The sequence below is a fragment of the Cyrtonyx montezumae genome, unplaced genomic scaffold (assembly GCF_038088225.1).
Source record: "Cyrtonyx montezumae isolate F1298 unplaced genomic scaffold, pur_monq_1.0 scaffold_10, whole genome shotgun sequence".
In the NCBI taxonomy this organism is placed as follows: Eukaryota; Metazoa; Chordata; class Aves; order Galliformes; family Odontophoridae; genus Cyrtonyx; species Cyrtonyx montezumae.
In genome coordinates this window covers 27,435,422-27,462,105 of record NW_027071826.1, presented here as the reverse complement: position 1 = coordinate 27,462,105, position 26,684 = coordinate 27,435,422, and the positions used below count along the sequence as shown (strand labels likewise).

The 26,684-nt window shown below is 33.2% G+C and overlaps 1 protein-coding gene across 4 annotated transcripts in view; it reads right to left on the bottom strand.

Moving 5' to 3' along the window:
• CDIN1 (CDAN1 interacting nuclease 1) overlaps window positions 1-26,684 on the bottom strand; it is a 107,678-nt gene that overhangs the window by 36,959 nt on the left and 44,035 nt on the right. For 2 of the 4 annotated variants that reach the window (XM_065754313.1, XM_065754295.1), the window contains 5 exons: window positions 25,076-25,155; window positions 24,666-24,715; window positions 21,872-21,939; window positions 17,000-17,065; window positions 15,109-15,214 (listed from right to left, as the gene is read on the bottom strand). In XM_065754313.1, the coding sequence (XP_065610385.1) occupies window positions 15,109-15,214; window positions 17,000-17,065; window positions 21,872-21,939; window positions 24,666-24,715; window positions 25,076-25,155 (370 nt within the window). Of the gene's footprint in view, window positions 1-15,108; window positions 15,241-16,993; window positions 17,066-21,871; window positions 21,940-24,665; window positions 24,716-25,075; window positions 25,156-26,684 lie in introns of those variants that run through there. The other 2 variants (XM_065754286.1, XM_065754304.1) reach the window with 2 other exon arrangements.

The following is a 26,684-nucleotide window of genomic DNA, read 5'->3' as shown; positions in this document are numbered from 1 at the left end:
ATCACATACAATTTTTGCCATTGCTACAATTTTAATTATGCAAAACTCAATGGGCTCTAATAAAATCTGACTAGGTAATTAATACTCTAAAACATACACCGTGAGCTATTGAAAGGAATGGTCTACACATAAATTCCCTCATGTCATAGAAAAGATTCATGCAGCTTGGCATGTCTTCATAGGTACAACAATATTCCATGATGTCAACAGTTTTTTTCATCCTATCTGCAATTAGCCAAAAAATCTTAATATATTCCATTGTTAAGAAGTTGGTTTTCTACTAGTTTCAGCTCAGGTACACTCTCTAGTGTATATGAGTAAAATCAGAGCAAGTATAATAGAAAAGATATAACAAATATTAATGTCAGTAACAAAGCAAAACTTTAAACTTCTGTGATATTGCTCCAAATTGGCTGTGATGATTTCACAGAATTATGTTTGTAAATATCATATTTTAGTTACCTTTATGTAATTCAGACATATATATGTACACACAGCTACAGATACATACATTTTGAGATAATGATACATTGTGATCCTCATGTTTCCCAGAGATGTGCACATGAAGGGGATTCTCCTACTGTGCCAATTACACACCTAATTTGGTGGTCTGTTCAAGCCAGGGAGAGGTACAATTTTGTGTAAATTAAGCTTTATTTAACATAAATCAACAGACAAGGGTATTAATTTTTAGAGCTCCACATGATGATTTTATGGGGAAGGGCCCAGAATGTAGGGCACAAAAAACAGTACAGTGTGCTTTTAGAACTGGAAGACTCTTTTCCACACTAGTGGAACACAGGCTGTTCTCTCTGAACTTGTTCCCCTGGACATTTTGCAGAGCAGAAAGATTTAAGGAGTAGTTTGACATGATTTTTATTTTTCCTAGAAACGTATCCTTTATCTTCATAATACAAGACAAAAAACATCTGGAACTTTATGTTATTTTCATAATGTTTTATGCCAAAGAACAGGCAGTACTCCTGGCTTCTTTTTTCCTTCCCTGACACACTATAAACAGTGATAAGAATATGAAGGTTAGGAGAAGATCTGTGCTTAGGTTTACACTTCCAAAAAATGATAGATTTTTCATAAAAGATTTTTCATAAAAGAATACTCTTTGGAAGGATATATGGAAGGATATATTCATATATCCATCTCTCTAGTGTCTTTTATCCTGACTGTTAAGAAAACACCATTTCAATTTGATACTGGGCAAATACGCAGTACAGGAAATCAGATTGAGCCTTCTGTCCTCTAATAATGTATTTGCACATTTCTCTTGTGAATGTTGCATTTTGTAGTGGCACTGGAAGCATATGATGATGATTGCTTTAATAAAGGAATTAATACAGGACTATCATCAGTAAGGAGTTTTTTAGAGTCAGGAAACCTGATTTTAACAAACGAGGAAGCTTTTTCAAAATAGCTTTATTGAAAAAAAGGAAAAAATTATTGTGCCAAAAGTAACATACTGTACTGTAGTCATCTGCAAGCAATGAGAGCTTAGAGTGTTTACCAAGGTTTACAGAAATCACTGTCATCTCTGTATGATGCATGGCAACTCTAATAGCAAACAAAGTCATAAAAGTCCAACTACACAAAAGGCTGGTGAGCAGAGAACAGTCCACTAGTAGAACGGAAAAGCAACTAGACTAAAAATTTTGACTTGAGCTTCTTCTATTGACTTATAAATCCAATAGTAGTGACTGAAAGTGTAATGATTCTGCAGGAACTCATGAGTTGCAGGCTGAAGAATATTATATTGTACAGTACTTGCTAAAGAAACATTATCACACCTAGTAGTGCTGCCATATGATGAAAGGTGATTGGGAAGAAAAGGTCACAACCAGCTAAAAACTGAAGAAATTTTGGTGACCGTGTGATGTGAGACACTACTTTCTCAAAAACTGCATACCATATTCAGAAATCTGCCAAGCTGAATTGTGCAGGTGCTCCACAATGCTCTCTTAGCTGGACTCAAGTCCCAGAAAGCCTAGCAAAGAAAATGGTTAGGCACTTTTATGAAGAAGAATTCCACATATCAGTGTTTTGCACAGTGTTCTCACAAGGTGATCGCCTGATGTATGACACAAAGGCTGCACTACTCATTTATGCTCCAGCTCAAGGTATCTATTCTATGGCAGTATTTAAAGGTAGCACTTCCTTCTTCTGCAAGTTCATGTGTGCAAGCAGAAAACAAATCTCACTTTTTTTAAAAGACAGATCTCCAGCACCAAGAACAGGAATGAATTTCCATCTCTATGATCCGCCAGTCAGTGACAAAGACAACACTGATTTGAATTAATGAGGCAAACCCAAAGCAACAGAAGGCAAAATCACTCATTTAAGAAAACCTGAAATATGCTCTAATATATTAGTAAGTTAAAAGCTAAAGAACATATATTTCTACATACACACAAAATGCTACCACTGCTTAAGGACAGCAGAATGTTTTCACAGCTATTTTTCTTCGTGCTTGGAAGCATACATTACTCATGACACAGTAACATTCAGAAATTTTATAACATTTTGGATTTCTTTCAGATGAGAAGTCCACTTTATTGTTTTTTAATTAAATGTATTTCCCTGAAAGGTCTTTGAAGGCTCTACAAACTACCTTGCATTTTATTACTGCTGACAGTTATCCAAACCACGCTTGAATGCCCTCTTTATCCTTTAGTGAACAACTGAAAGATCATATGCTAAAAAGACTTGTGCTTTCTCTTCTTCTGGCCCTATAATTAAGGCATTTTAATATATTTCTTCACAGTCATTAAGAGAGCAGAATTTTAAAAATTAATGAAACGAGACAATTTTCAGTTTAACAACCATAAATACATACAACATAAATTTGTCTCAATTGTAGATATGAAAAAAGTCTTCTTGAAATCACATGATGAGATTACCGAATTGTCAAGATTTTGCTTTTGCTGTCTAAGGGTATTCAAATGATGGCAGCCTGACAATTCTACAGTGTTGTTATATACCCTACAAGTGAGGTAAACATTTCTGTCAAACATTCAGATCCCACTGATTTTAGTATGTTTTTGTTTACCCCATGTTTATCCCATTTACTACCTATAAAAAAGTAGTATTGCTGAATGATGCTGAAATAGATGAAAAAAAGGAAGAAAAGAAGTGAGACTGACATATGAAGGGAAAAATGATCACAAGATGACTGTAAAAAACTTGATATATAATGTAAAATACCACTGTAATAGCATCCACTTACAGCATTACTTTACTAATGCTTAGAATAAAGAACATTTTCTTAGTTTGGATTTTTTTCTAAGAAACAGAATTCTCTTATGTTCCCGTGTCACACATTTTTGCAACAGACATGTTAAGTATTTTTATTTTAACATTGTGATAGGAATTTATGCTTTCTAAGTACATCAATTTTATACACACCAATTAAATATAGGATGCATCTGCATTATAGCTCACCATTACAGAGATTTTCTAAATGGTGCAAGTAATGAACAAATCATACAGCTCATCTTTTAAAACTAAGTCAAGTTTTTTGGGGTAAAAGTTTTTAGTGTTTTCTTAACTACATGTTTAAAACCATAGTGCAGCATAAAGCAAGATTATAGGATTTTTTTTTTTGAAGATAGACATGAACAAAAAGTTGCCCTCCAGAAGATTTTCCAGAGTTGTCAGAATGTTATATTATAAACAACCTTATTAGTCCTTTATAATTACAATAGGTACCTCTGGACAAGATCGAGCACACATGACAAATGCTTCTGACTTCTTTTTAAATCGAACCTGGAAGGTCATCACTGAACAAATAGAATGCTATACAACCATGGCTGTAAATTGTGAAAGCTAACAGTAAGGTAAGGTTTTTTTATATTTAAAATTAAAATTATTTTGTTCAGATTTCTCTGTATAAAATCAACAACTAAGAAGATTAAGTAGTTTAAAAAAGATAAGCAGCTAAAGAAAAAGAAATCCTTCAAACTTTATTACAACACTTTTTCTTTCTGCAGCTGAACCTGTATTTTAATATTTACACTATGTCTTTAAAGTAATTGCTTTGTTTTATAAATATTTTCTGAAACATAATTTCTCAATGAGAGATTACCCATATGTGAATTTATTTTGTTTAGCATTATGGTGTGGACAGTTAAAAAAAAAAAAACAAAAACACAAAAAACAGCCTCAAATCTAAGGGACTCACTAGTTATCCTCAAATGAAATCAGGAAAAGTACAACATACTACTGTGCATTTCTCCGACCATTTTTATTTTGCTTTAGGGTCATTTAACAGTACTGGTTGTTTTGGATTAAATTTAATTTGTATGGAGTTAAACAGTAACTTAAGTGACTGCAACTGGAAAGCAACTGACGGATCTCACTTTGAAATCTCGTATTTCAATTTGGAGAGGAAATGTACGGATTGAATTAGAAAGCTGTAAACTCTTGATGAGAATTAGTGGTATAAAACAAAAGAAATTGAAACCTTCAGTTATTTTTCTTACAGTTAGGCTGAATTACACTGTAAATCAACAAAGATTTGGATAGTATCCAAATAAACAGCTTTACCTAAAAAAAGTTCTAACAGACCACTGAGCATACAATTTGAAACAAATACGAAATATATATGAAATATTAATGACTTTAAAAAGAACCATATGAGAAGGACAACAGTAAAATCATGAAAATTCAAGCAATGGAAATTTAAACTGAAATGTATGATAGGCAATTAAGTACCTATTTTGACAATTCTAAGTGGTCAAGTTTTTAAAGTATGACACAGAAACCTTAACCTATCTATCTATGAGTGATAAATGAGGCATTTTGTGTCATTACATTCCCATAAATCACACTCTTTAACTGCTGATGGCTTTTATCAGGTCTAACCTTTTCAAGCTTCTATCAGAGTGCTAACATTTTCAACTGTGACACATATGCAGTTTACAAATTCTGCAGCTGATTAACTCTGGACAGAAGCTCACTGCCACCATTGTCTTCTTCAAGTTGGGTTACAGTTTCAGTGTCTCAAAACCTCAGATGCAGCCCCTTTGTATGTCAAAGAATTTTACTTTAGGTATTGAGCTGTGCTGTGAAGGATATATTTCTTCTTTTGAAACAAATAAATGAGAATATACTTTCAAAATTACTATTCTACTCAGAGCATGAAATACCTGTACTATTAATTACTTTCAAATCAAGTAACTAGTGTGTTCCAAATAAAGAGAAATATTCAGAAGTTGGATATTAGTAAAATAAAATGATCTATTTTATATTATTTTATTATTTAATTGAACTTGAGTTCAAATCAATGCTCTTGAATAAATATAAAACATTTGTGATCAATATTGCTGAGGTAAAGAATAACAAAGAAATTGATAAACTAAATATTAGTGTGTACAATATGTACTCTACTACAAAGTGTTGCACTTACAAGCTGATCATGACCATGGTTCCTCAAATCATTTATGTGATTCCTCACTAATCTCTTATCTGAATTATCTTGTATATTTCAAGGATTATAAATTGAAATACTTGAAACTGCAAATAACAAAGATTCAATTTCAGCACTACGCCACAAAATGAAGTTATTCATAATAAACTCAGGCCAAAACAAATGAAAAAGCAAAAAAGAAATGTGAGAAATAATGTTTTATCATGCACAAATATCTCGAGGAATGCCTGCTTTCTGTAGGAACTAAAATTAAACTACATTTTTACATGACATACACATTTTATTTTTTTCTACATAAGTGATAAAATAGTTGATAAAATCATCTATATATCTACCTTCAAAAACATTTCAACTTATCTATATTATATTAACGATGAGAAGAAGCCTGGAATATAGTAGTGCTTTCTATCTCAGTAGTATCAGTACACAGGAAGAATGGTAGTAAAATGTCTGCTTTTCACTTTTTAATTAAAAATGTGCAGAATATAATTTAATTCAGATGTTTTTAATCTATAGAAACAAGCAGTGAAATATTCAAGGAAATGCACTTGCAAGACGTAATTGATATAGACACTGAAACAAAGCTCAAGTTTAAAGAGATACTGTCTTTAATAATATTAGTTAGATTGAAGAAATTTTCATGTTAGCTATGCGACCACTGGAAGCCTGGTACTTCAGATGGTATTAGTTTTGATACAAGCTAACCAGACATCAGACCTAAATAATGAAACCTGAAGAGACAGGCTTGGACCCTGAAAATAAGAGTGTCCGCAGAGGCTCTTGTGCAGCTGATTGTCTCTTGATGATAAACAACAAACCCTAGAAAAACACTGCAGGAAGGAGATTTTTTTTCAGCATCACAGCTAACATAGCTTTGTAACTTTAATATTTAAGTCCTACCCATGACAAGTTAAAAAAAGTTATTTATTTCACTAATAATGCCACATAGCAGAGATGCTGTGCAGTCAGACTTTCGACAATTTAGATGTAAATCTTGGGATGTCTGTATTCATAAGTATTCGTGACAAAAGCATATTTATCATTTGAAATAAAAGGACATGATCTCTTGATGTTCATATCAAAGTCTTGTGATGGATGAGAGCACACTAATCAAATGATAAACCTGAAGGAATACAGTTTCTTGTTATTTTGATTAGGGAATGGATATGAAGATCTCCTTCCCAAACTGAGATACATACATTATAAAATTACATACATAAATATATAAATAAGTTTATATAATGCACTATGTACACTCAGAAGATTGGTATGTTCTTAAGTAGACATACTACAAATACTAACTAAAATAATAGCCAATTTACTTTATGTGAGTAGAAGCCACAAAATCAAACACTGCCTTTAATCAAGTGTGCAGTTAATTGCCTATCAATTTATACACTCACAAACAATTTCAGCTTTTCTTGTATTAAAACTCCACAAGTAATAAGAGTGAAGCATTTTGCCTTTTCTTCTAATTTGTTTCTTACTTCCTTATTTCTAGTTTAAATTATGCTTAAGTGAATTTATGCGTATGTCATTTAAAGTTGCACAAAATTAATGTAAGCATTACTGAAAACAAAGATGTGGAGTGTTTATGTGGGATGCAATATCAAAATACAAGTTTTGAGTGTCAGATCAGATTTTTATTGTTAGCTTTTATATTTTTGATACTCAAGTCACTTTATGTCATTGCCTAGCTTTATATTTACACAAAATGTATTAAACAACTTATGCACATGCTTAGCGAGCATTCTCAAGCATCAACAACTTAACTTACCAAGTATGAGAATCACAGCTGCTGTTAGTAAGAGAGGCAACACTTGGTTCAATTTGTAGATCTGCACGCAGTAGTAAGGCCCATGAGACCCAATGATACTTTCACATAGTACTTGTCAAATGATGCTCCTTGTGATCAATCTTTCCCTTTCTTCTTTTCCATTACAATTCCACAACGAGTGAGTAACTCCTCAGAAAAATACCCTAGTCACTCTAGTTCTGAACAGTGAAAACTCACTTTGCTAACTGGAGAACTACTGATGAACATACTTGTTTTTACCTGTTTTGCTCTAAGTATGAAACTTACAATAAAATACACATAAATGAAAAGAAAAAACAACCCAAAACATCTACAATCAAGACTAGTTGCATTTTTTTTTTAAACAGAAGAGTCCTCCACATGCAATTTTCAAAAATTTTACAAATTTCAAACATTTTACAATCTACAGAAAAATATGCAACCATACACAAATCAAACTGTGACTGAGAGGGAAATGTGATGTTAAAAATGAAAATATTTTGCATGCTTTTCTTTTTTGAATTGTTAAACCTTTGATTGGAAATGCATTTGAAGTCAAGAACTATATAAATGCCTGTTTGATTTGTTGTGTTTAAAAAAATACAGTGGCACAAACAATTGTTCTGCTCTGCTGCTCAGAAATCCTGATGTGTTTAATGCAACATATCCAAATAGCCTGTGTGCCTCCTATAATGCAAGACTACTCCCTTGGGAAAGCAGATACCTGTGCTCTGAGACATGAATCTACACTATAATCTCCCAGCATAAACAAGATATGAGCAGTTTCATTATGTACTTCTCAGTTGCATCTTCAACCAAGAGAAACTACTCTGAGGCTGAAAGGTAATCTGGGACTCCACAGTGCAACTGTATTTCTCTTCCTCTAAGCCAAGATTTCCTAAAAATAAGGAATTTGTGCATCTAAGTAAATGTGAGTACTGCCCATTAACCAGTCAGGGACTATTTAACCTACACATTTTATACCACAAATTTCTCTTAGATTGTGTACTAATCTCACCAGTCTCCTCTTTTTACATGGTTTATTTACTATGAGTCCTACCCTTAATTGGCTATTGACAATGTTTACATTTTTCCTATATTAGTACAAATGGATTTATATCAAGATATAGTAGTTTATCATTCAATCTAATAAAGTGTGCTTAAAACATAACTGAATTCATCCACCTCTTGGACCTTTTCTGAAAAATATACTGGATACCCAATATATTTAATATTCAATAGCATGTGAGAATAATTTTTATGCAACTCTGATAGTTAGAAAGATAGATAACTCAATTATTAGATCATCTATCAAAATATTCAGATGTATAAGAGGCTACTAAAAAGATTGATGACTGAGAAAGTCCACTGATTCTCTAGCCATCATATTCACACATTTGGCTAGACAACATTTTTCGCTGCCTTCACAAGCAAGCTTCATTACTCATCACTTCACTGAAAAGAGTTTATTATGAGGCTGCCATCTTGGCAAGACTATTATTTAGATGATAAATGTTGGGGGAAAAATTGTGTCTAGAATTTTTTTTTTTAAGATGAGCTTTTTGACAGATAAAACAAACAGCATCTACATTTCTAATTAACTTAAATTTGGCATATACAAATACAGGTCAGTAAAGCTACGATATGCTACTAGATTATCTTCTGCCTGAATCTTGCCCTTAATTTGTAAAATGTAAATTAACTAATTAGAAGAAAAGCAGCATTATTTGTGACAAAACGGTTCTTCTATTTCTTTGCTTTGTGACATTTATGATCAACTATAGTTCTTCATTCTAACTTCTTAGAGATAATTATACTCACACCAATTTATTAGGTTTCTATTATCTTAAACCAAGTGAAAACCTCAGATTTCTGAAAGCACAACAGATTTTGCAACATGCAGCTAAATTACATGCCTGACAGCTTAATTTCATTTTCAGTATTATGCTGTTTGCAGGTGCATGTAGCATTAACATAGGCATGAAGATACCATTTTCAGAATTCAAGTAGCAGACTCAAAAGGAAAAATTAAAACTTTACTTAAATCCCTATATTCTGTCTGCACAATATTTAGAGTAATAACAATAAACTTGTGCTTTGTTTGTTAGTACTAAGAATTAAATTTCTCTTAGTACTCCTACCTCCCTCCTCAATTGCCATTTGAAATAGATTAGACTAGCAAATATAGAGTTATCGAGTTACATGAAGCAAGGGAGAATTGGTCATTCTTGAGTTTCAGCTCAGCAACTTGGCCTTGTTAAAAAATATATGATATCATAGTTTATAGGAAGGGATTCTTTTTGCTTTGCTTTGGTTTTAACTATTACTAGGTAGATAAAGATTCAACACTGAGAAATACATTGAAAATGTCAGATGTAAATGTCAATTAAAAATTACAAGGAATTCTGAAAGGTAAGGTCTGTGGGGGGTTGACATTCTTTGACATAGTGGAGTGTCTGCAACCAGGCCTTTGGCAAGCATAGCAGGATCTATGCTGTCAGCTCTTATTGTACAGAAACTTAGATGCTTGTCTAATCTGAATGAGAAATACCACGAAAATTGGAGTTGAAGCCTTGCAGTAATGTGGATGGAAGCTGAAAATACTCTATCTGCACTACATGAGTCTCTTGTGACATGATAATATTTAAGGCAGTCTTGAAAAATGTAAGGGAAAAATAATTTAAATAAAGCTGTGCAGTGCCTCATTTACAACTCCTTAGGTTGAGCACATAACAGTCTTTAGTGATAGCAATTTTAATGAAAATCCCATTTTGATACTCATATTAAATACAATAAAAAATGAAATCTATATTTAACTAACATCAATCACTCAATATAAGCAGAAATCTGTACACAGGATGGTCCATTTGTTCTCTGTTTTAAGAAAGTGAGTTTTGATACAAAATGAAATAAAATGATCAGCAAAACAGTTAACATTATAGCAATGCTAGTCATGAGGTGTGGTCTTGACAGAAAATGTCTTTCTGCTCTGTTATTTAATCACCTTGTTAAAGGAGGGAGGACTAATAAAATTTAAACATATTTCTTCTGTTCTAAATGAAAAAAAAATTAATGACACAGTCCTAAGTTGTAAAAATCACCAATAGTTCCCTCTTTCTACATCTCTTTTTGTTTAAGAGTAATTTAATTAATTGAAGTAGAGTCAAAAAGGGTAGGAAGAAGCAGAGCAAAACACTGCATGTGTGAAAATCTACAAGCATTAAATAGCTAAACAAACCCTAACTCCCTCAGTGTTGCAGTAAGGTCAAAACCTTTCAGCATTGTACCAGTGTGTCAAAATATGTCAACAAACCATCATACTGCAAGAAGAAGAATGACCTTTCGGTTCTTTATGTTTGGGCTGCCAATGAAGCTTTGGATACTGGGTATGCATGAACAGTTTTCCTAGCCACTTGACAAATGCAACTCCCAAGGTTTCCTCCAAGTCAAGCTGTTAAACCACTGGCTTTCAACTTGCCAGTACAACTTTTTAAACAATTTTCAATTGGTGAATATAGATCCTGCTGTAGAACAGACATCCATAAACCCACAGCGTAATTCCCACTTTCCCTACCACATACAATCAGTCAATTATTGCTCAAACTTTCTTCATGGTAACGTATGTCAAGCAATTTAAAACTACAGCGTAGAAAAAAAAAAAAAGAGATAAAAAAACCACATCATTTTGATGTTCTGATTCAGGCTTTGCTCATGTATAGTTCATCCTTACAGTCAACTACAAATGAGTTTGATCAGAACACACTTCTCAAAAGGACCTAAGAGCAGATCAGCTATGTTTGTAACAGAAGTGAAATCTTATACACTTTTTTCTTTCCACATATACCTGAAAAAATTTGCTAATCTCTATATGCCTTTTAGACAACAGTAGTCACGTCTATCAGCTCCAATAAAAACTCTTATAGCTGGGACTTAATTTTTAATTAAAACTAGAAAAAAACCTATAAAATCATACAATATGAAAAGAAAAAAATATACAGCATTCTTTTAATCCTGCAGTAGTTTAATACTTATTCTTGGAACCGGTTTTAAAGTGCAATGTATACTATTTCAAGTTTGTGCTCTTCTAAGTGGCTTTGGTTACACAGAGTACTCAACAGTTTTTATCCATAGGGTTACATGAAATACACCAAGGCAGACTAGTGGAGAATGAAAAGTGCTCCTACATGCGCATCAAGCAATTATATTCTGCACATGCAATTGTATTGCTTACATGGTGGCAGTAAAAGCTGTAGACTGGTCAGTGAATGCCACTGTTCTGGAGGAAAAGACATAGAAGGAAGGGATTTGGTGAGTACGTGAATCAATCTATACTAAGTTTCCTCATTATGTAAAATAGCTTCTTCCAGGGCACCAGTCTGCAAAAACAGTCTGGGAATATGCAAGGCTAAACTTCCTTTTTCCTGCTTACTAGTGAAAATTCTCAATATCTAAACAGCACTCTAAATTACGACTGTGAAAACCCACTGACAAAGTACACTGTGTGCATTTTTAATATGAAGCTTAATTTGAAGATGAGGTTGCAGTGTAGCTGCAACTGAAAATTGCTTAACAATACCATTGATGTATGAGCCATAAAAAACCTTGCTAAGCTGTCCCTGCAGAACTCAGAGTAATAAAAAGGTGTTCTTTTGCACTGAGGTGAACAGACATGGTTGACTGAATCTAGGGAGCTGTTCTGTTAAATGAGAAAGTGCCATTTCTTTCCTGTCAGTACAGGCCTATTTAAGACACTCATGGATTTAGTTAGTGCAGACTACAGGATTTACTGAAACACACACATTACAGCAAATAAACCACAGCTATGTTCAAAGCTTTCAGTCATATTCTGTGCAGAATTAAATTTACATCTGTTACAAATGTGGCAAAATACCCAGAAACTATTCCAGATTCACTCCTAATTTTCAGAGAAACAAACAAAAAAGTGCTCAATGAAAAAGGTCTAAAAGCTACCACCTTTGTACCTATCAAACTTTCTAGACACTTATTTCTATCCATATCTCGCAGGAGAAAAAGCTTAAAGCTTTTCTCTCCAATTTCAACTGAGTTTTAACTTCAACCACCGGATTAGGTTTACAAAACCCTGAAGTACTGGCTAAGTGTCACGATACATCTCTGACGAACTGATGCATCTTCTCCAAAAGATTCCTCCTTCAAGTGGAAAGGAAACACGGTCAGAATAATTCAATGGGAGAGATCCTTGGATAGGCTGATTCATTAAATCATTCAAAATTGATTCACAGTTTGTCCAGCTATGCCTGTGTCTTTCCATTTAAACAGTTTCAGAGAGGAACAAAACTTGACTGTCTAACTTACATGCAACCTAATCTGTCATCAAGTGTTCATTAAACTTTCAGTATTTGAATAGGAGCTACAGGAAAGAAGGGGACAGACTCTTTAGCAGGGCCTGTGGTGATAGAACAAAGGGAATTGGCTTGAACCTCAAAAAGGGTAGATTTAGGTAAGAGATAAGGAAAAAAATCTTTTACAGTAAGGGAGCTGAGTACTAAAACAAGTTGCCTAGTGATCTGGTTGATGCCCGTCCCTGGAGATTTTCAAGGTGGGGCTGGATAAGGCCCTGGGCAACCTGACTTAGCTGTGGTGTCCCCGTTCACTGCATGGGAGTTAGACCAGATAGCATTCAGAGGTCCCTTTCAACTCTAAGGATTCTATGATTAAACCAACTGTCATTATATTAGAAGAAGCTCTGGTAATTCACAACTCAATTCAGAAGACATTGTGATGGTGTTAGTTTGACCAAGCAGTATCAACAAGATTTGTATTTACAAACAAAGAAACAAAGAAACCCAAAACAAACAACAAAAAACAACCCAAACAACACATAAAAAGAATCCTTACAATTATGCCTAATTTCCGTAGTTATCCTAACATGAAATTCTTGAATTAGGGTGTAACACATTTCAGTTAAAAAATTTCTAGTTTCCTTCACATGAACGTAAAGTCATTACATATGTAAGAATCACCAGTATATAGTTATTTTCAGTACAGAAAGCTATAAGAAAAAATTAGGCAAATTCTGAAAATGACTTCCAAATCATCCTTAATAATCCACATGTCAACTTAGTCTAGCTTTTGCAACATTACAGGTACTTGACTAATAGTTCAGTGAGAAATGTTATTCCAAGTATGAATTTGCTATATCGATTATGAAAATGATAAAAGGAAGTTAGATAAGTTCTGGTTTCCTGATACAACAAAACTTCTTTCAGAAATGTCAAGTTCAAAGGGTAAAAATTATTTTCAGGTGTTTTATACTTATAATTCAAACCAAGATGTAGATAGTCATTTTGTTTGGCACAAATAGAAGAAGGAAGCTACAAGTTCAGCTCTGCAATGGCAATTTTACTGCAAACATGAAATGGATCAGTGCCTTCATCTATTTGACTTTCTCCTCATCTCAACTTTATATCTCTATATTAATGTTGTCCAAATCAAATTCAATTATTAGAGCTGTTTTTCCTCTTATACCATTCATGCATCTCCTCAAACAGATCCTTTCTCCTCAGAAAATATTCCAGCCAGACTCCTGGCTCCATCCGCTCTTATTGATGCTGATGTGCAAGTTCAGCATCATTTGCATCAGCATCTTTCCTGTGACTCTCACAATTTACTACATACCTAAAATTGCTTCTTATTCATGTATTCTGGTTATAAATCTTACAAATTCTTTTTTAAAATTTTCTTTAGTGCAATATCTTTGTCCAACAATGGACAGTCTTTCTGAGGTTCAACTTCTTCAATTCATTACTCTTTGGGATTGTCTAACAAGAGTAGGACCTTCTCATACCAACAAATGCTGTTGCAGAACATAATTATGCATTTATATATTCTGACAGTGTCAGTCTTGAGATATGACTTCTCTCTGCTGCCAGCGGTTGTTTTTAAGGTATTTCCCAAGCTAAGGCTAGCAACTTTCACTTTGGCATTTCTCACATTTAGATGAAAACTGATGGACACCACAGACTGGCCACTGATACTGGCATATGCTGTTAGTTACATGTTCAACTGTGTTTGTAACATTTTCTTCACACTGCCTTAGATTTCACAGAAGCTGTCTGAACACAGTATCTTAATAGATTCTTAAAGATTAATATATCTTAATCTATTCTTTTACAAATCCTTTATTGAAACTTTCATTTCTCTCTCTTACTGCCTTACTAAGTGAGAAGACTTCTATTACCTTAGAAAGATATAAATTATACACAGTAATGATTTGAACTACTGTTAACAGTTTTTAAAGGAAAGTGTCTTTATGCAAATAAAATCAACGCTCAAAAATTCTGTGCAGTGTGACTTATTTCTCTTCTCATATTCCTGCAAACACTTCACAGTTATTAGCTTGAAAAGAATAAATGATTATGTAACATGTAGATAACATATCAAAAGAACATTTTAACAAATAGAAGTGAATCAGAATTGTGTTCGACACACAGACAGTAAGCAATACTTTCTACATACAAAGCCTACTTGTTAGAATATGAAGATTTTAGAATAAGTATGGCATCTTGGAAGTATCACAGAAACTTCCTTTACTCAAGTACTACAAAAACTGAAATAGAACTCCCGTACCAAAGCATCTTACTTTGTTAAGTAGCATCGTTGTAAAAACACCATATATATCTGTTGCAAGTTAGCATTTATGGAATGATTTTTTCACAATTACATCAGCATTGTAATTTGATATACTAATTAATAAAATTCAAAATGCTGGATTAGTATCACATATTTTATTCAAATGGTTTAGTAAAAAAGCCATTTGCGCTTTTTTTTTTCCCCAGTAAGTTCTTTAAAAAAATTTATCTTACCTATTCATAAGAAAAAAATTACGTAAATGTACCTATTCCAGTAGCTCCAAAACTGGTCCTGCAAGTAGGCTTGGTGGCTACTTTCATCACCAAATGAGGCTTTGCTTTCAATCCAGTGAATTATGTGTCCTTCAACAGCTAGGGTGACAGTAAAAAAAAGTGAACTGCAAAAATCAGTCATTGCAGTATGTAAGAATGTGTTTGGGAATACCCTATTTAAACCCCAATATACCACATAATTCATGCTTACAGAATTATATATGTGTAAATACATCTTTCAAGTATGTACATAGATGATGTTTAAAAAAAACCCAGCAAAAGCACAAGGTATTTTAATGGATAATTATCTCAATTTAAGTTTCACAACATCTTGCTCTAGATATTTGCCTTCCTTCTTAAACACAAAGAATATAAATAAACAGACCAGAAAAAGAGTAGGATGCTGAAAGCAACCTACTTTCAGTGTTACCTTTGTGGAAAGGAACTTAAAAATTGGTGATTATCAAGAACAGTTAAGCTGGTAAAGGTAGAAAATTCTTAGCTCAGAGTGGAAGGATTGAGAAGAGCAAGAAAGCTTATCATAGATATATGCTTCCTGATTTTCAAAATCAGTAATGCTTCAGCAGGAAGAATTTAGGAATAAGAAGGGTTATCTGAAAGATCTGATTTAGAATTTCTGTTTCTGGGATTTGCACTGATTGATGTCTTTCCTTATTTCTTGCAGGACCGAATTCGCAATATTAATAAAATGCTTTTTTTTTTTTTTTTTTTTTTTGAAGATGGGGGCGGGGGGGTGGGAGAAGAAAGCCCTGTCTGAAACAAACTAATTTTGCAGAAGAAATCATGACAATCGCTCAAAAGGATCATCCATTCTCAAAAAGGACGAGTGCTGACAGTACTGAGTTAAGGAAGTCTTTAATAACTTTTCAGAAGGCTCTCAAATACATATTTTACATATTTATATATCTATAAGATAAGGAAGTCTACTAGGCTGAAAGATCATATCTGAAGAACTGTTGAGGATAAAAAAATTTAATAGTATGCCATCAATTCCTTCTACCATGAATGAATCAGTTATCTGTAAGAATTCCTTCTCTTGTTAATACAAAAAGCAAAAGAAGTAGTCGTGAATATGACTTACATAAAGGGCTTTAAGCCTTTTTATTTTCATAAACACATACTTGTAAACGTCTGCATAGTTGTGTTGTAGACGGGTAAAGCAGAAGTCTTTTGGTATGAAAGGCATTTTACATACAAAAGGTGACAAAGAATCCTTTACACATGGATAATGTTTATACTTTTTTCCTTCCAAGGTTGAACCAATAGGTCATCTTACTTCCTTATATGACCTAAAGACCAGAAGATGTAGATGAACTCTGGCATGACCTTTACATCTACTTTTATTCCCTCTTGCTTCCTGTGATGTAAGGTTTTTTAAAATATAGAAAACTACTCCATGACAAACCTTTATGCAATGACCTAGAGGTATAAAGGTATCACTTTAAGACTGCTTTGAATTTGATTCTATCTAAAAATTTGAGACAATTACAGGTATTTCACAGTTCAGCTCACAGAGAGTGGGCAGAACAGATTTAGACTGAGTAGGGATTTGTGGATTCTTTCTATTGCTCGATTTTTTTTTTTAATATTTATTTATTTATCTATCTATCTATTTATTTATTTATTTTGTGTGTGTGATAAAGAGGCCGAAGAGGAAACATTAATACCATTACTTGCTTGTATTTTGGGTGATATAACTCTGACCCAAAGTAGATGATCTTAAAATTACTGAGTAAACACCAACAAAACCTGAGGAATATTGTAGTGTCCTATAACATACCTTACATTCTTATGTTTTAAGTAGCCGCAATTTTTTAGCGTAAGCACTACACAAAATAATAACAATTCTTTTCGAAGACTTACCTACTGGCACTTCTAAAATAAAGTCTGGTGTTTTGTCATAACCCTTTGCACGAAGCTGATCTTCAGCTACACATAGAGAACAAGAACTATTGTTTATAAAACTATTCTGTTAAGTAGACAGCAGTATAATTAATTTTATTTTAAATAAGAGTGTAAGAATTACTAATGCAGTCATACATATCTTTCTTATGCATGCAATGCAGTGTCAGATTAAATGAACCTTTGTAGAAAACCTGAAGCATGGATATAAAAATGCTTCTTTGTCATTCCTGCATTTTTATGTCTTCATTATAAACATCATTAATTCAAGCTGTCATACAGTATTTTATAACCTCCAAATATTCAAAATAAAGAGATATATTCACTGATTGTAAGAAGAGTTTCCTCACATTAGAGAGCTGTTGAGATTAATCCCACCAACACCACAAATGTAGATACATTGTAGCTGCCTTCGTGGCTTTATTTTAACGTTAACAAAAAGATGTCCAAAACAACAACAACAACAACAGAAAACAACACACCGACAAGACAATTATTCTCTTTGAGAAATCTATTAAAGAAGAGGGATATCATGATTCTAGCTTCTTTTACCGTAAAATTAATTAAACACATAAAAATTTATATATTTTCTTAACATAAGCTATGCTTCTGAATTAAAGTTGAATGATTTAAGAAATGAGCAAGAAAGAAGAGAGCAAAAAAAGGATGCTTTCCTTAAAAAGGAGAAAAAGCACAAAGCAAGCCCTCACTATTTTTTAAACTATTGTCCTTGATTTCCAATACCATTACATTGGTATTTCTGAAACACTGTTTCTCCATTAGATTTTGGAGTGACCTGGTCATTCAATTCCAGGCATGGCTTTCTGTCTTCACCGAAGCTCAACTAATGGCACAACCTAGTAACAAGTAAGGCTGTGTAGCCCCTTAACACCTACTGGGCTGTTGACATTGTCATGCATCCCATTCGCCTTTCTACACCACCTTTGATTAAAATTAATGGTCCATTCTCACTGTTGGGTAGCTTATTTCCAATCCATTTATCAGGTTAGGACAGTAGTTTCATGGCCAATGTTCAGAACTCAGTTTTAGAATATTTTGTGCATATTCTGAAAGGTCAGCAGTTTGAGTCCAAGCAAAATTTTAATGACAAGAAAAATATATACACTTAGAAATCAAAATATTTTAATGCTGCCTAAAGCTTTCCCCCCCTTTCCTCATTGAAGAATAAAAATCTGGTCTTTTTTTTTTTTTATATAGAGAACTAATTCTGAAGGTAGGACACCAATAATTCTGAAAAGTTGTACATTCAATAAGTGCAAACTGTAATGGTGGATTATTCTTTTTAAACTTCGATAAAAGATAGATATAATAGATAAATTATGTTTAGGTTAGCAAGGTTCTGGCTTAACAGAACCTATGGTCTTTATGCCACAGTATAAAAATGAGTGTAATTCCTTTATCTTGAAAAAAATATCCAGTTTCACCAAGCTCTCTCATCAAGCAATTATTTGCAGCAGTCTAGAAAGAATAACAAGATATCCCTGATGAAACTTCCATGTCAGGAATACATAAACAGTAATGGAAAATTCAGACATTTTCATTACATCTAACAAAGGCTAGTATCAGAAATCTAAGGAAATATACCATAAACAAACAAACAAAAATCACCACACTGGAAACCAGGGCAGATAACATTTCCTGATTACTGATCTGGAAGATTTTTGAGATGGTTTTTAAATACAATTTGGTAGACTCTTTTGCAAGGATGTCTGATTACTTCTGATTTTTTTTTTTGAAACTAATTCACGTCTTGGAACAGAATATGATTTCTGTTTTTCATTTTTTTTTCTAAATGTTTTCAATTGGCTTCTCCTAATGCTTTGAACAATGAGAAATAGTGAAAAATATATTGAAAAACACCTTTATTATTGATGTCAGTTGACAATTGTGAATGAAAATAACTATATTTCACTGTTTCTTCAATTATTTTGAACTTTATTGCTTTTCAAAAAAAAAAATACAGAAATTCACCCAAATCACCCTTTGAAAAGGTTTTTTTCAAGCTCAAACCCAATCAAAAGAAGGGAAGTAAAATCTTTTCAGCCTATGAATGATTTAGATTGGTGCAAAAGCCCTAGAGCTATAATTCTGTACACTTTCAAAGATTTTCTAGCTTCTGTATGCATAAAAATAATGGCTTAAGAACTACTTGAAAACCAGATGATGGCAGTTACAGCTGTTAATCCTAAAATATGAATGTTACATTGAAACAATCCTAAATTTGTCCACAGGTTGCCAATCAGTTTGGATTTCCAGTATATCTAGAGCTTCATCTTTGCATTACAATCAATCCTAACCACTTCAATATTTGCAAGCTCGTCTAGTGAAAGATGTCCATGACCATGGCAGGGGTTGAAAACAGATGATCTTTAAAGTCCATTTCAACCCAAACTATACTGTGATTCTGTGAACTCATCATTGTTTAGCCTCTAGATAGAACAAAGAAACCAAATGTTCCTCTAATGGTGCATAATTATGCAGCAACTACATATTTTTTGGTTACAACAGAAGACACCAAACAGATTTCATGATTTATATCCAAGTTGCTATGGGACATCATGGTGGGAGCCAAAGAAGGTTAAGATTCTAGAAAGGTCAGTTATGTATCTTTTCATTACAAATAAAGCAATATATTCTGGGGTAGGCAAAGACATGAAAAGACTGAGTCAGGCCCTTTGTAAAACCTAGAAGTTTCTGGCATTTCAGCAAGGCAAGTGAATCAGTGAGGAAGGGAAGGCTGTTAGCCTATTTTGAGAGGATGCTTTCATTGGTTACATAAATCTCAAGCAAAGCACTAAAGACCTGAGAATTGTTTCTGATGTAGAGAGGAAGTTATGTGCTTCTCATGAAGAATGCATTACTAAAATGCAAAACCCATCAGTTTGCGCATGTTCCCAATCAATTTCGGGGAGAATCTGAAGGTGTTACTTCTGATCTGTCGGCTTTGAAAGCTATCTGCTCTAAGAATTAATCATCTCTCTGTCCTTAAATACTGTCAGGCTTCTTCTTTTCTTCTGTAGTACAGTCTCCCAGGTGAAAATAACTGATAGAAAGAAGAATTCTGTTTCTTTCATACATGGGTTAAAAAGTAACAGAATTTAAGTGCAGCAAGCTAGGTCCCAAGCCACCTCCAACAATGGAACTCCATCTTGTTCATAGCTAAGCCTGAATCTGCTAACCTATAAGAAATACTGCCATCTCTTCTGTTTTCCAGAGGTTATCTTCAAGTATAAGGTAGTGTGGGTTCTAAATTTTTCGGAATAAAATTTCTGCAAGGGTTTCAGTAAGGTTCATCTTACAGACAGTTAGGAAAATCTTTGTTTCTCTTTCTTTTTTTTTAGTCACATCCAGAACCTCAGAGACACATCCAATAGAAAGACATAATAAATCAGTAAACATGCTTTAAATCATGAATAGATGATATTCACTACGCAAAAAAAAACTAAACAATAAATTAATCTCCCTCAGGTATATCTTTTTATGCTGACAAGTTAACCCATTCTAGACATTTTGATTTGACAGTACAAATTTCTTAGAGCTTATTTCTGAAGACAAAATTGATGTTTACCCAAGGTTATGAATCAATAAAATTTAAATCTGATTTGTGTACTATACAAGCTTGCACAAGCCAAAAAAAATGATAATCACTGGGTTGAGGATCCATTAGTGAGTCATCTAGTCCATTCTCCTGTATCATGACAGGACTGATTTCATTACCAGCTTTGATGGATGAATGTCAAGCCTAGCCTTGAATTTTTCATTGAAGGTGATTCCATAACCTTCCCTGGCAGCTTGTTTTATACTTATTGTTCCTAGAACAGTTTACTATTTCAACTCTCCAATTACAGCTTAAGTCTATTATCTCTAATCTATGAGTCAAGAAGGAAAAAGTATCTTCTCATATTTTTGTAGTCTCATCTGCAAGTTTGCATGTAACAGAAAAATAAGTTGTTCCTTAATCATACGGTCACATTTTTTAAAAATATCAATATTCTTCCTAATTTCTTTAATTTAAGGTTTCTAAAATCTTATCCTGAATCTATTTTTACTGGTAAAACCAGTTTTATCCTTTAATTATACAAATTGAGTACAACCCACAACTTCAAAAAACAAACAAACAAACAAAAAAAACCCCAGGAATTTACTTTGTTATTATCTAATCACATCAGGAATTCAAGATTTAAAAGTCAAGTTTATAATCACAATAAGAGAACTGACCATTTAAGTACCAATCATTTTTCTAGTGGTATCTATATACAAGAAATGTTGTGCAGGCTAAAAGGAAAACAAACAGACAAACAAACAACAACAGAAAATAATCTCCTAACTAATTTAGCCTTAAAATAACTTTAAATACAGGAACTTGCACTGCTTTGAGGTAGTGGGGAAAAAAATTCAGCAGAAACTGCACAGAAAACCAAATGAGTGAATCTTCTAGCAGTTCTTTAATACATAAAGCATTTGGAAGCTAATATTTCTTATGCTTCCTTCTAAGTCTCATAGATTACGGCTAATATCTCATGACACCAAAAGTAATACTGCAGCAGATATTAAAGCATTTTTTTCAGCTACTTATTATATTAAATATTAATTGCAAGCCTGTGCATGTACTGTATATATAGGGTATTAGGTAACTGAGTTCCTGCTCAGTTCTAAATCAATAGAAGATAACATGTACAGCATCAATCATTTTTTACTCTTCTTTTACTACCTAATACAAGGAGCAGTGAGGCTTATTTTTTCTTAAGTAAACAGTCATGGAAATCTTCAAAGTTAAGGATTCACTGGCTAGCCTTTATCATTGATTCTTACCTATAAAAGAGAGATTTTTTTCCAAAAGCATTTCTCGCAGCAAGACTTCATGCTCATGCCCAATAGCACTGATAGCTTTAAGTTAAGAAAATGGAAGATTACTTCGGAAAAAAACCAATATCACAACAGAAACATAGGTAAAAGTAATTCATGATAGAATTTATTGGCCTTCACCTTCATTTCAGAGTAATTACTGTTTTGAACAATAGGTCTACAAATTCCTTACAGGGATCTGCAGTGGTATTTAGCACTTTGTGCTACTACTGTATACAGCATCAGTGTACATTTTACACAATTAAGATTCATTACATCACAATTATTCTGAATACATTACAGTGATAATTAGGTTTGTACTATTTTTTCTCACAAGATTTAAAATACAGTATAATCTTAAAAGCTATGTTCAAATAACTTTTAAGTTACTCCTTAATGATTAATGTATTCATTTTCTAATTCAGTAAAAGAATGAAATAAACTTTTTTTGCACCATATTCTGACTACCTCTGAAAAATCTTAATTGATTTTTTAGAAGCATGAACAGGGAAAGATGAAATAATATTTTACAGTGAAGTCCTTTTCACTTCACTGACAGCCTGTTGATCCAATGCATTCTTCTTAGTAATATGCAAAAAAATCATTGCTCAAACATTTAATGTATGCACCTAGAGGTCAAAGTTCTGTTATGGAAGTTTTTAAGAAGAATCTTATGAAACATCACAATAAAGACTCTTACATTAAAAACAATCAAATGTAAACTACAGATCATCCTACCATTGCAGTTAATTCCTTAAATAGTATCAACATTTTATTCTGAAGAGGAAAAAATCGAATGGAAAGGAATCATTCCACACACTCAAAGTTTTTATCAAATGAAGCTATATATTACATTAAACTGTACTAGTAATTACAGAACAAAAATGAGGGCAAGCAAAGAATGGCAAAAAGGTAAGAAAAATACTGCAAACAGATTTTATAATGCACCATAAGCATACACACTTAGTCTATAATAATCCCCGTTACTGATGTATGGCAATGATCATGAGGCAAAACTTGTAAATAACCTCACAAGCCATCTTCTACTCATGCAATCTAGCAGCCTGGTTTCCCGTAAGCATCTGAACTATTACTGAAAAATGGCCTCTTGGCGCTTACAAAGAGGTTGACTTCATACTTCAGTCCATGCATATACAATTAGATAGTTATATTTAAAATCAATATGCAGTCCTTCAGAAGACATTATGCTTTTAAAACCTTAACTTTAAATTGATTTTTAACTATTTTATGCACCTCAAAATTAACATCTAATTCAGCAACATACTTGAAGATAATGCACTCACACAGTCAAGTATTAGGCTTTTCTGTACCAGAATGGAATAGAAAATTGCCCTCAATATTTTCACTGATGTCACTACATTTTCAATAACTTAACTTGAGCCAGAATCTGGAGAGGAAGGAAAGACTATTTAGACTGCTGATGAGTTATTCTTAAAGAAATGCTAGTATTATTTTTAAACATGACACTTTCAGAAGACTTTTGCCAAATTGTTCATTGACAGTAGTACCAAATTTTGCATTAAAAAAATAATGAACGACAACCATTTCAGAAGTACAACTTATTAGATAAATCCACATTCAGAGAGCTGTGTTTAATGCTGAAGATAGTCTCGATAAATACTTAAAAACACAAAAAAATCCCAAATCACTTTATTTGGGATAAATCACTTCATCAAATTATTAGAAATCTATCCTGATGCTGTTGAACTTGATGGGAGCAGCTCTGTAGTAAATACCATATGAATATTTGGAGCGTAAAGAATACATTTTAAGAGATAACCACCACATGCATCATTACTACAGGAAGTGCTTCTCACGCATAACTAAACATTATTGCTGGTTTCCTATGCTACTACTGAACAGTGAAATCCAGATCTTACTCCAAACTGGATGCAGAGATTTATGCAAGGATTCTTAAGGACTTGGAACAAAGACTATGAATTTGAAATTGTTCAGTAACAGACTGAATAGGAGAGCTCCTTATTTAAAACTTTATTAATACAAGTTTGAGGTTATGGAAAAAATTCCAACAAAATTTGGCATGAATTCTTAGTCCTGAATACCCACTGCTGTGGGGATTTCCCCCAGATGCCTGAATGGATCTGAGGATGTCTAAGCATTTCAACACTACCTTAAGAAATAAAAAGAATCTAATAAAATTCAAACTGGAAAGTGCTTCTTTTTTTGTGTCTATATTGCAAGAAGGTTAGATACATTATAAAACATGCTAGTCAGACAATATATCATAACTTGAATTGCACTTGAAAACATTCTAATTAAAATTCATATTCAAAGCAAAGTAACATAATTAACTGCAACACTATATATATAGATATATATGTACTATCTGTACTTCTACTTATCTATACAACTTCACAGAATAGTTGAGATTAGAAGGTCCTTCAAGAGATCATCTAGTTCAACCCCACTGCTTAAAACATAATAAACTAGTCTTAACAGAAAACCAGATATGCCTTTTGACTATCAAAACTAAAGGGACTCAATCAGGTATATGAATGTGTAGCCACGAAACTGACAACTTCTCATAGTCCATCAGACTTTTTTTAAGCAGTGTAAGAGAAAGCCCTGCAGTGACCCTCTAGCTGATTGAATGTAAAACAGAGGAGTATGAAATGTGTTTTGTGAAGCAGAACTTTATGTCAGGTTAAAGCTAGACACATCTCTTCCACACAGTCTAAGCTCGTCAATTGTGCACCTAAAATTTTATGGGAAAGGATACTGTTTGATGCAGTCCACCAGTGGTCCATAACAACAGTCATTCACAGTACACTGCAGACAAATAAGAGAAGTAGTATAGTGATGGGCAACTACAAAACCATTACAGTTAAACAGTATCTTAAAAACAGTAATTACTTTTCTTCAAAAAGGCTATCAAATGCTGTTCAGATTTAATCACAGAAAACAAAAACGGCATGCTTTTATTCACTATAAAAGCAAGCTATTAAAAAGTGAAATGCTCCCCTCACAAATATTGCCTTGCCATTTATGGTGCACCCTGACCTCAGTGATAGTTTACGATGACAGTAATTAAATGAGGTTTAAAATCTTTTACTCTGCTGGGCAGATAACAGCATTGCCACAGGAAAAAAAAAAAGAAAAGAAAAAAAAAAAGACAACTGTGATTGATACCTGATAGACTTGATTTGCTAGAACTCCATCTGGAATCTGAGAAGGATCCCGTAGCATACTATTTATAAGAGTTTTCGATGCTAATGAAAAAAAGAATAAAAACACACAAAAATCTGTTAGATTAATTATCCGCTCGGCACAAAGAGACATACTTTTAGTAAGTAAAATATTGACAATGTTGACAATTTTTACAGTTCTCCAATCAGCAATAACACACCTATACATTTATTGCAATTTATTCTCCCTTATATATGAACTCTAAAATTCTTAAAACACCAAAACATTTTATTAGCACAGGGTGAAAGCAGGCCCTTGTTTACATACTCAGTTTCACTGGACAGTTTGTGCTTCAGAAGCATCATACAGCTCCTAAGTAAATGGCTTAATACAAACAAAATATAACTCAAAATAACCTCCATATCTTATAAAGAAGACACAGAAGTTCAAAACAACCTTTAAAAATTATGCCTGGTTAGAACAGTCTTAAGTATATGACTGACTAGATGATTCCTGTTTAGTTTAGCAGTTCTCAAATCTATTTATTTTTATAGCATCAACACTTCTATTTGTCTGTAGTCAAAAACTGTCAAAGCTATTTTCAAATGTATAAATCAAAGACAAAGAAATGATAAGTAAAGTTAGGACTATCTATCAGCCTTTTATTCACTGCTATCAATATCACAATGAAAAATAAATAACATAAATCAGGAGATGCCCCCTGAAGAACTAGCATTCTCTTTTATCCGCAGATGCTTTATTTGGGTTGGTTGCATATACCAGTTAATTCCTAAAAGGAGAGAAAAAATTTATTCTACAAGAATGCCTTCTAAAAACATTAAACATTTCATTTTACAATTTCTCAGAGAAAAAAAATCAACAATACTGTGCAACACAAGATGCCTCCTTCTTGGGAACAACTGCTGATAGATTTCAGCTGGTGGTATATTTACACCACCAAATCCAAAAGCGTAGGCCAAACTCAGGACTAGCAAGGTTTCCAGATTTGCCAAAGATTTCCTGTGTGTTTTCAGGCAAATTCCTTTAACCTGAATGTGCTTCAGTCCTGTAAACAAAGATAAAAAACTTTTTTTTTCTGCTTCTCATCTAATTTTCCACAACTTAGGGTCAAACTTTTGTCACTCTCTTCAGTGACTGAACTGGAAGGTGCAGATGATATGTCATGAAAGGATTCATGGAAGCTGTGATATGAAGGGACCCACTATCTAAGTGGTAATGCCAGCAGTGTTAGTATGTGTGGAGGCTGTGCTGAAAATAAAAGAGATGGTGATTTTAATCCTCTCCCCAGATGTTGCCTTCTAGAAACATCACATTCAGTTGAAAGTATAGTGTAAAAATTGAAACAGCATGGAAGTGCTAAGGTTTTTATGTGCATAATAAGGCATATCAGAAAGTAAAGTTTTTTAAAACACTGCTTGCATGGATTCCTTCCTTAATCGAAAGTAAGATGCCACTGGTGAACATTTAGACAAAAGCAGGCCATATGCTCTTATTCAAGCTGTTATGGTACTTCTTATTGTGGTCACATCGAATCATTGGTTGAACACATTAAATACAACACACATTTCTTCCAAAAGAATCAATCAGTTCT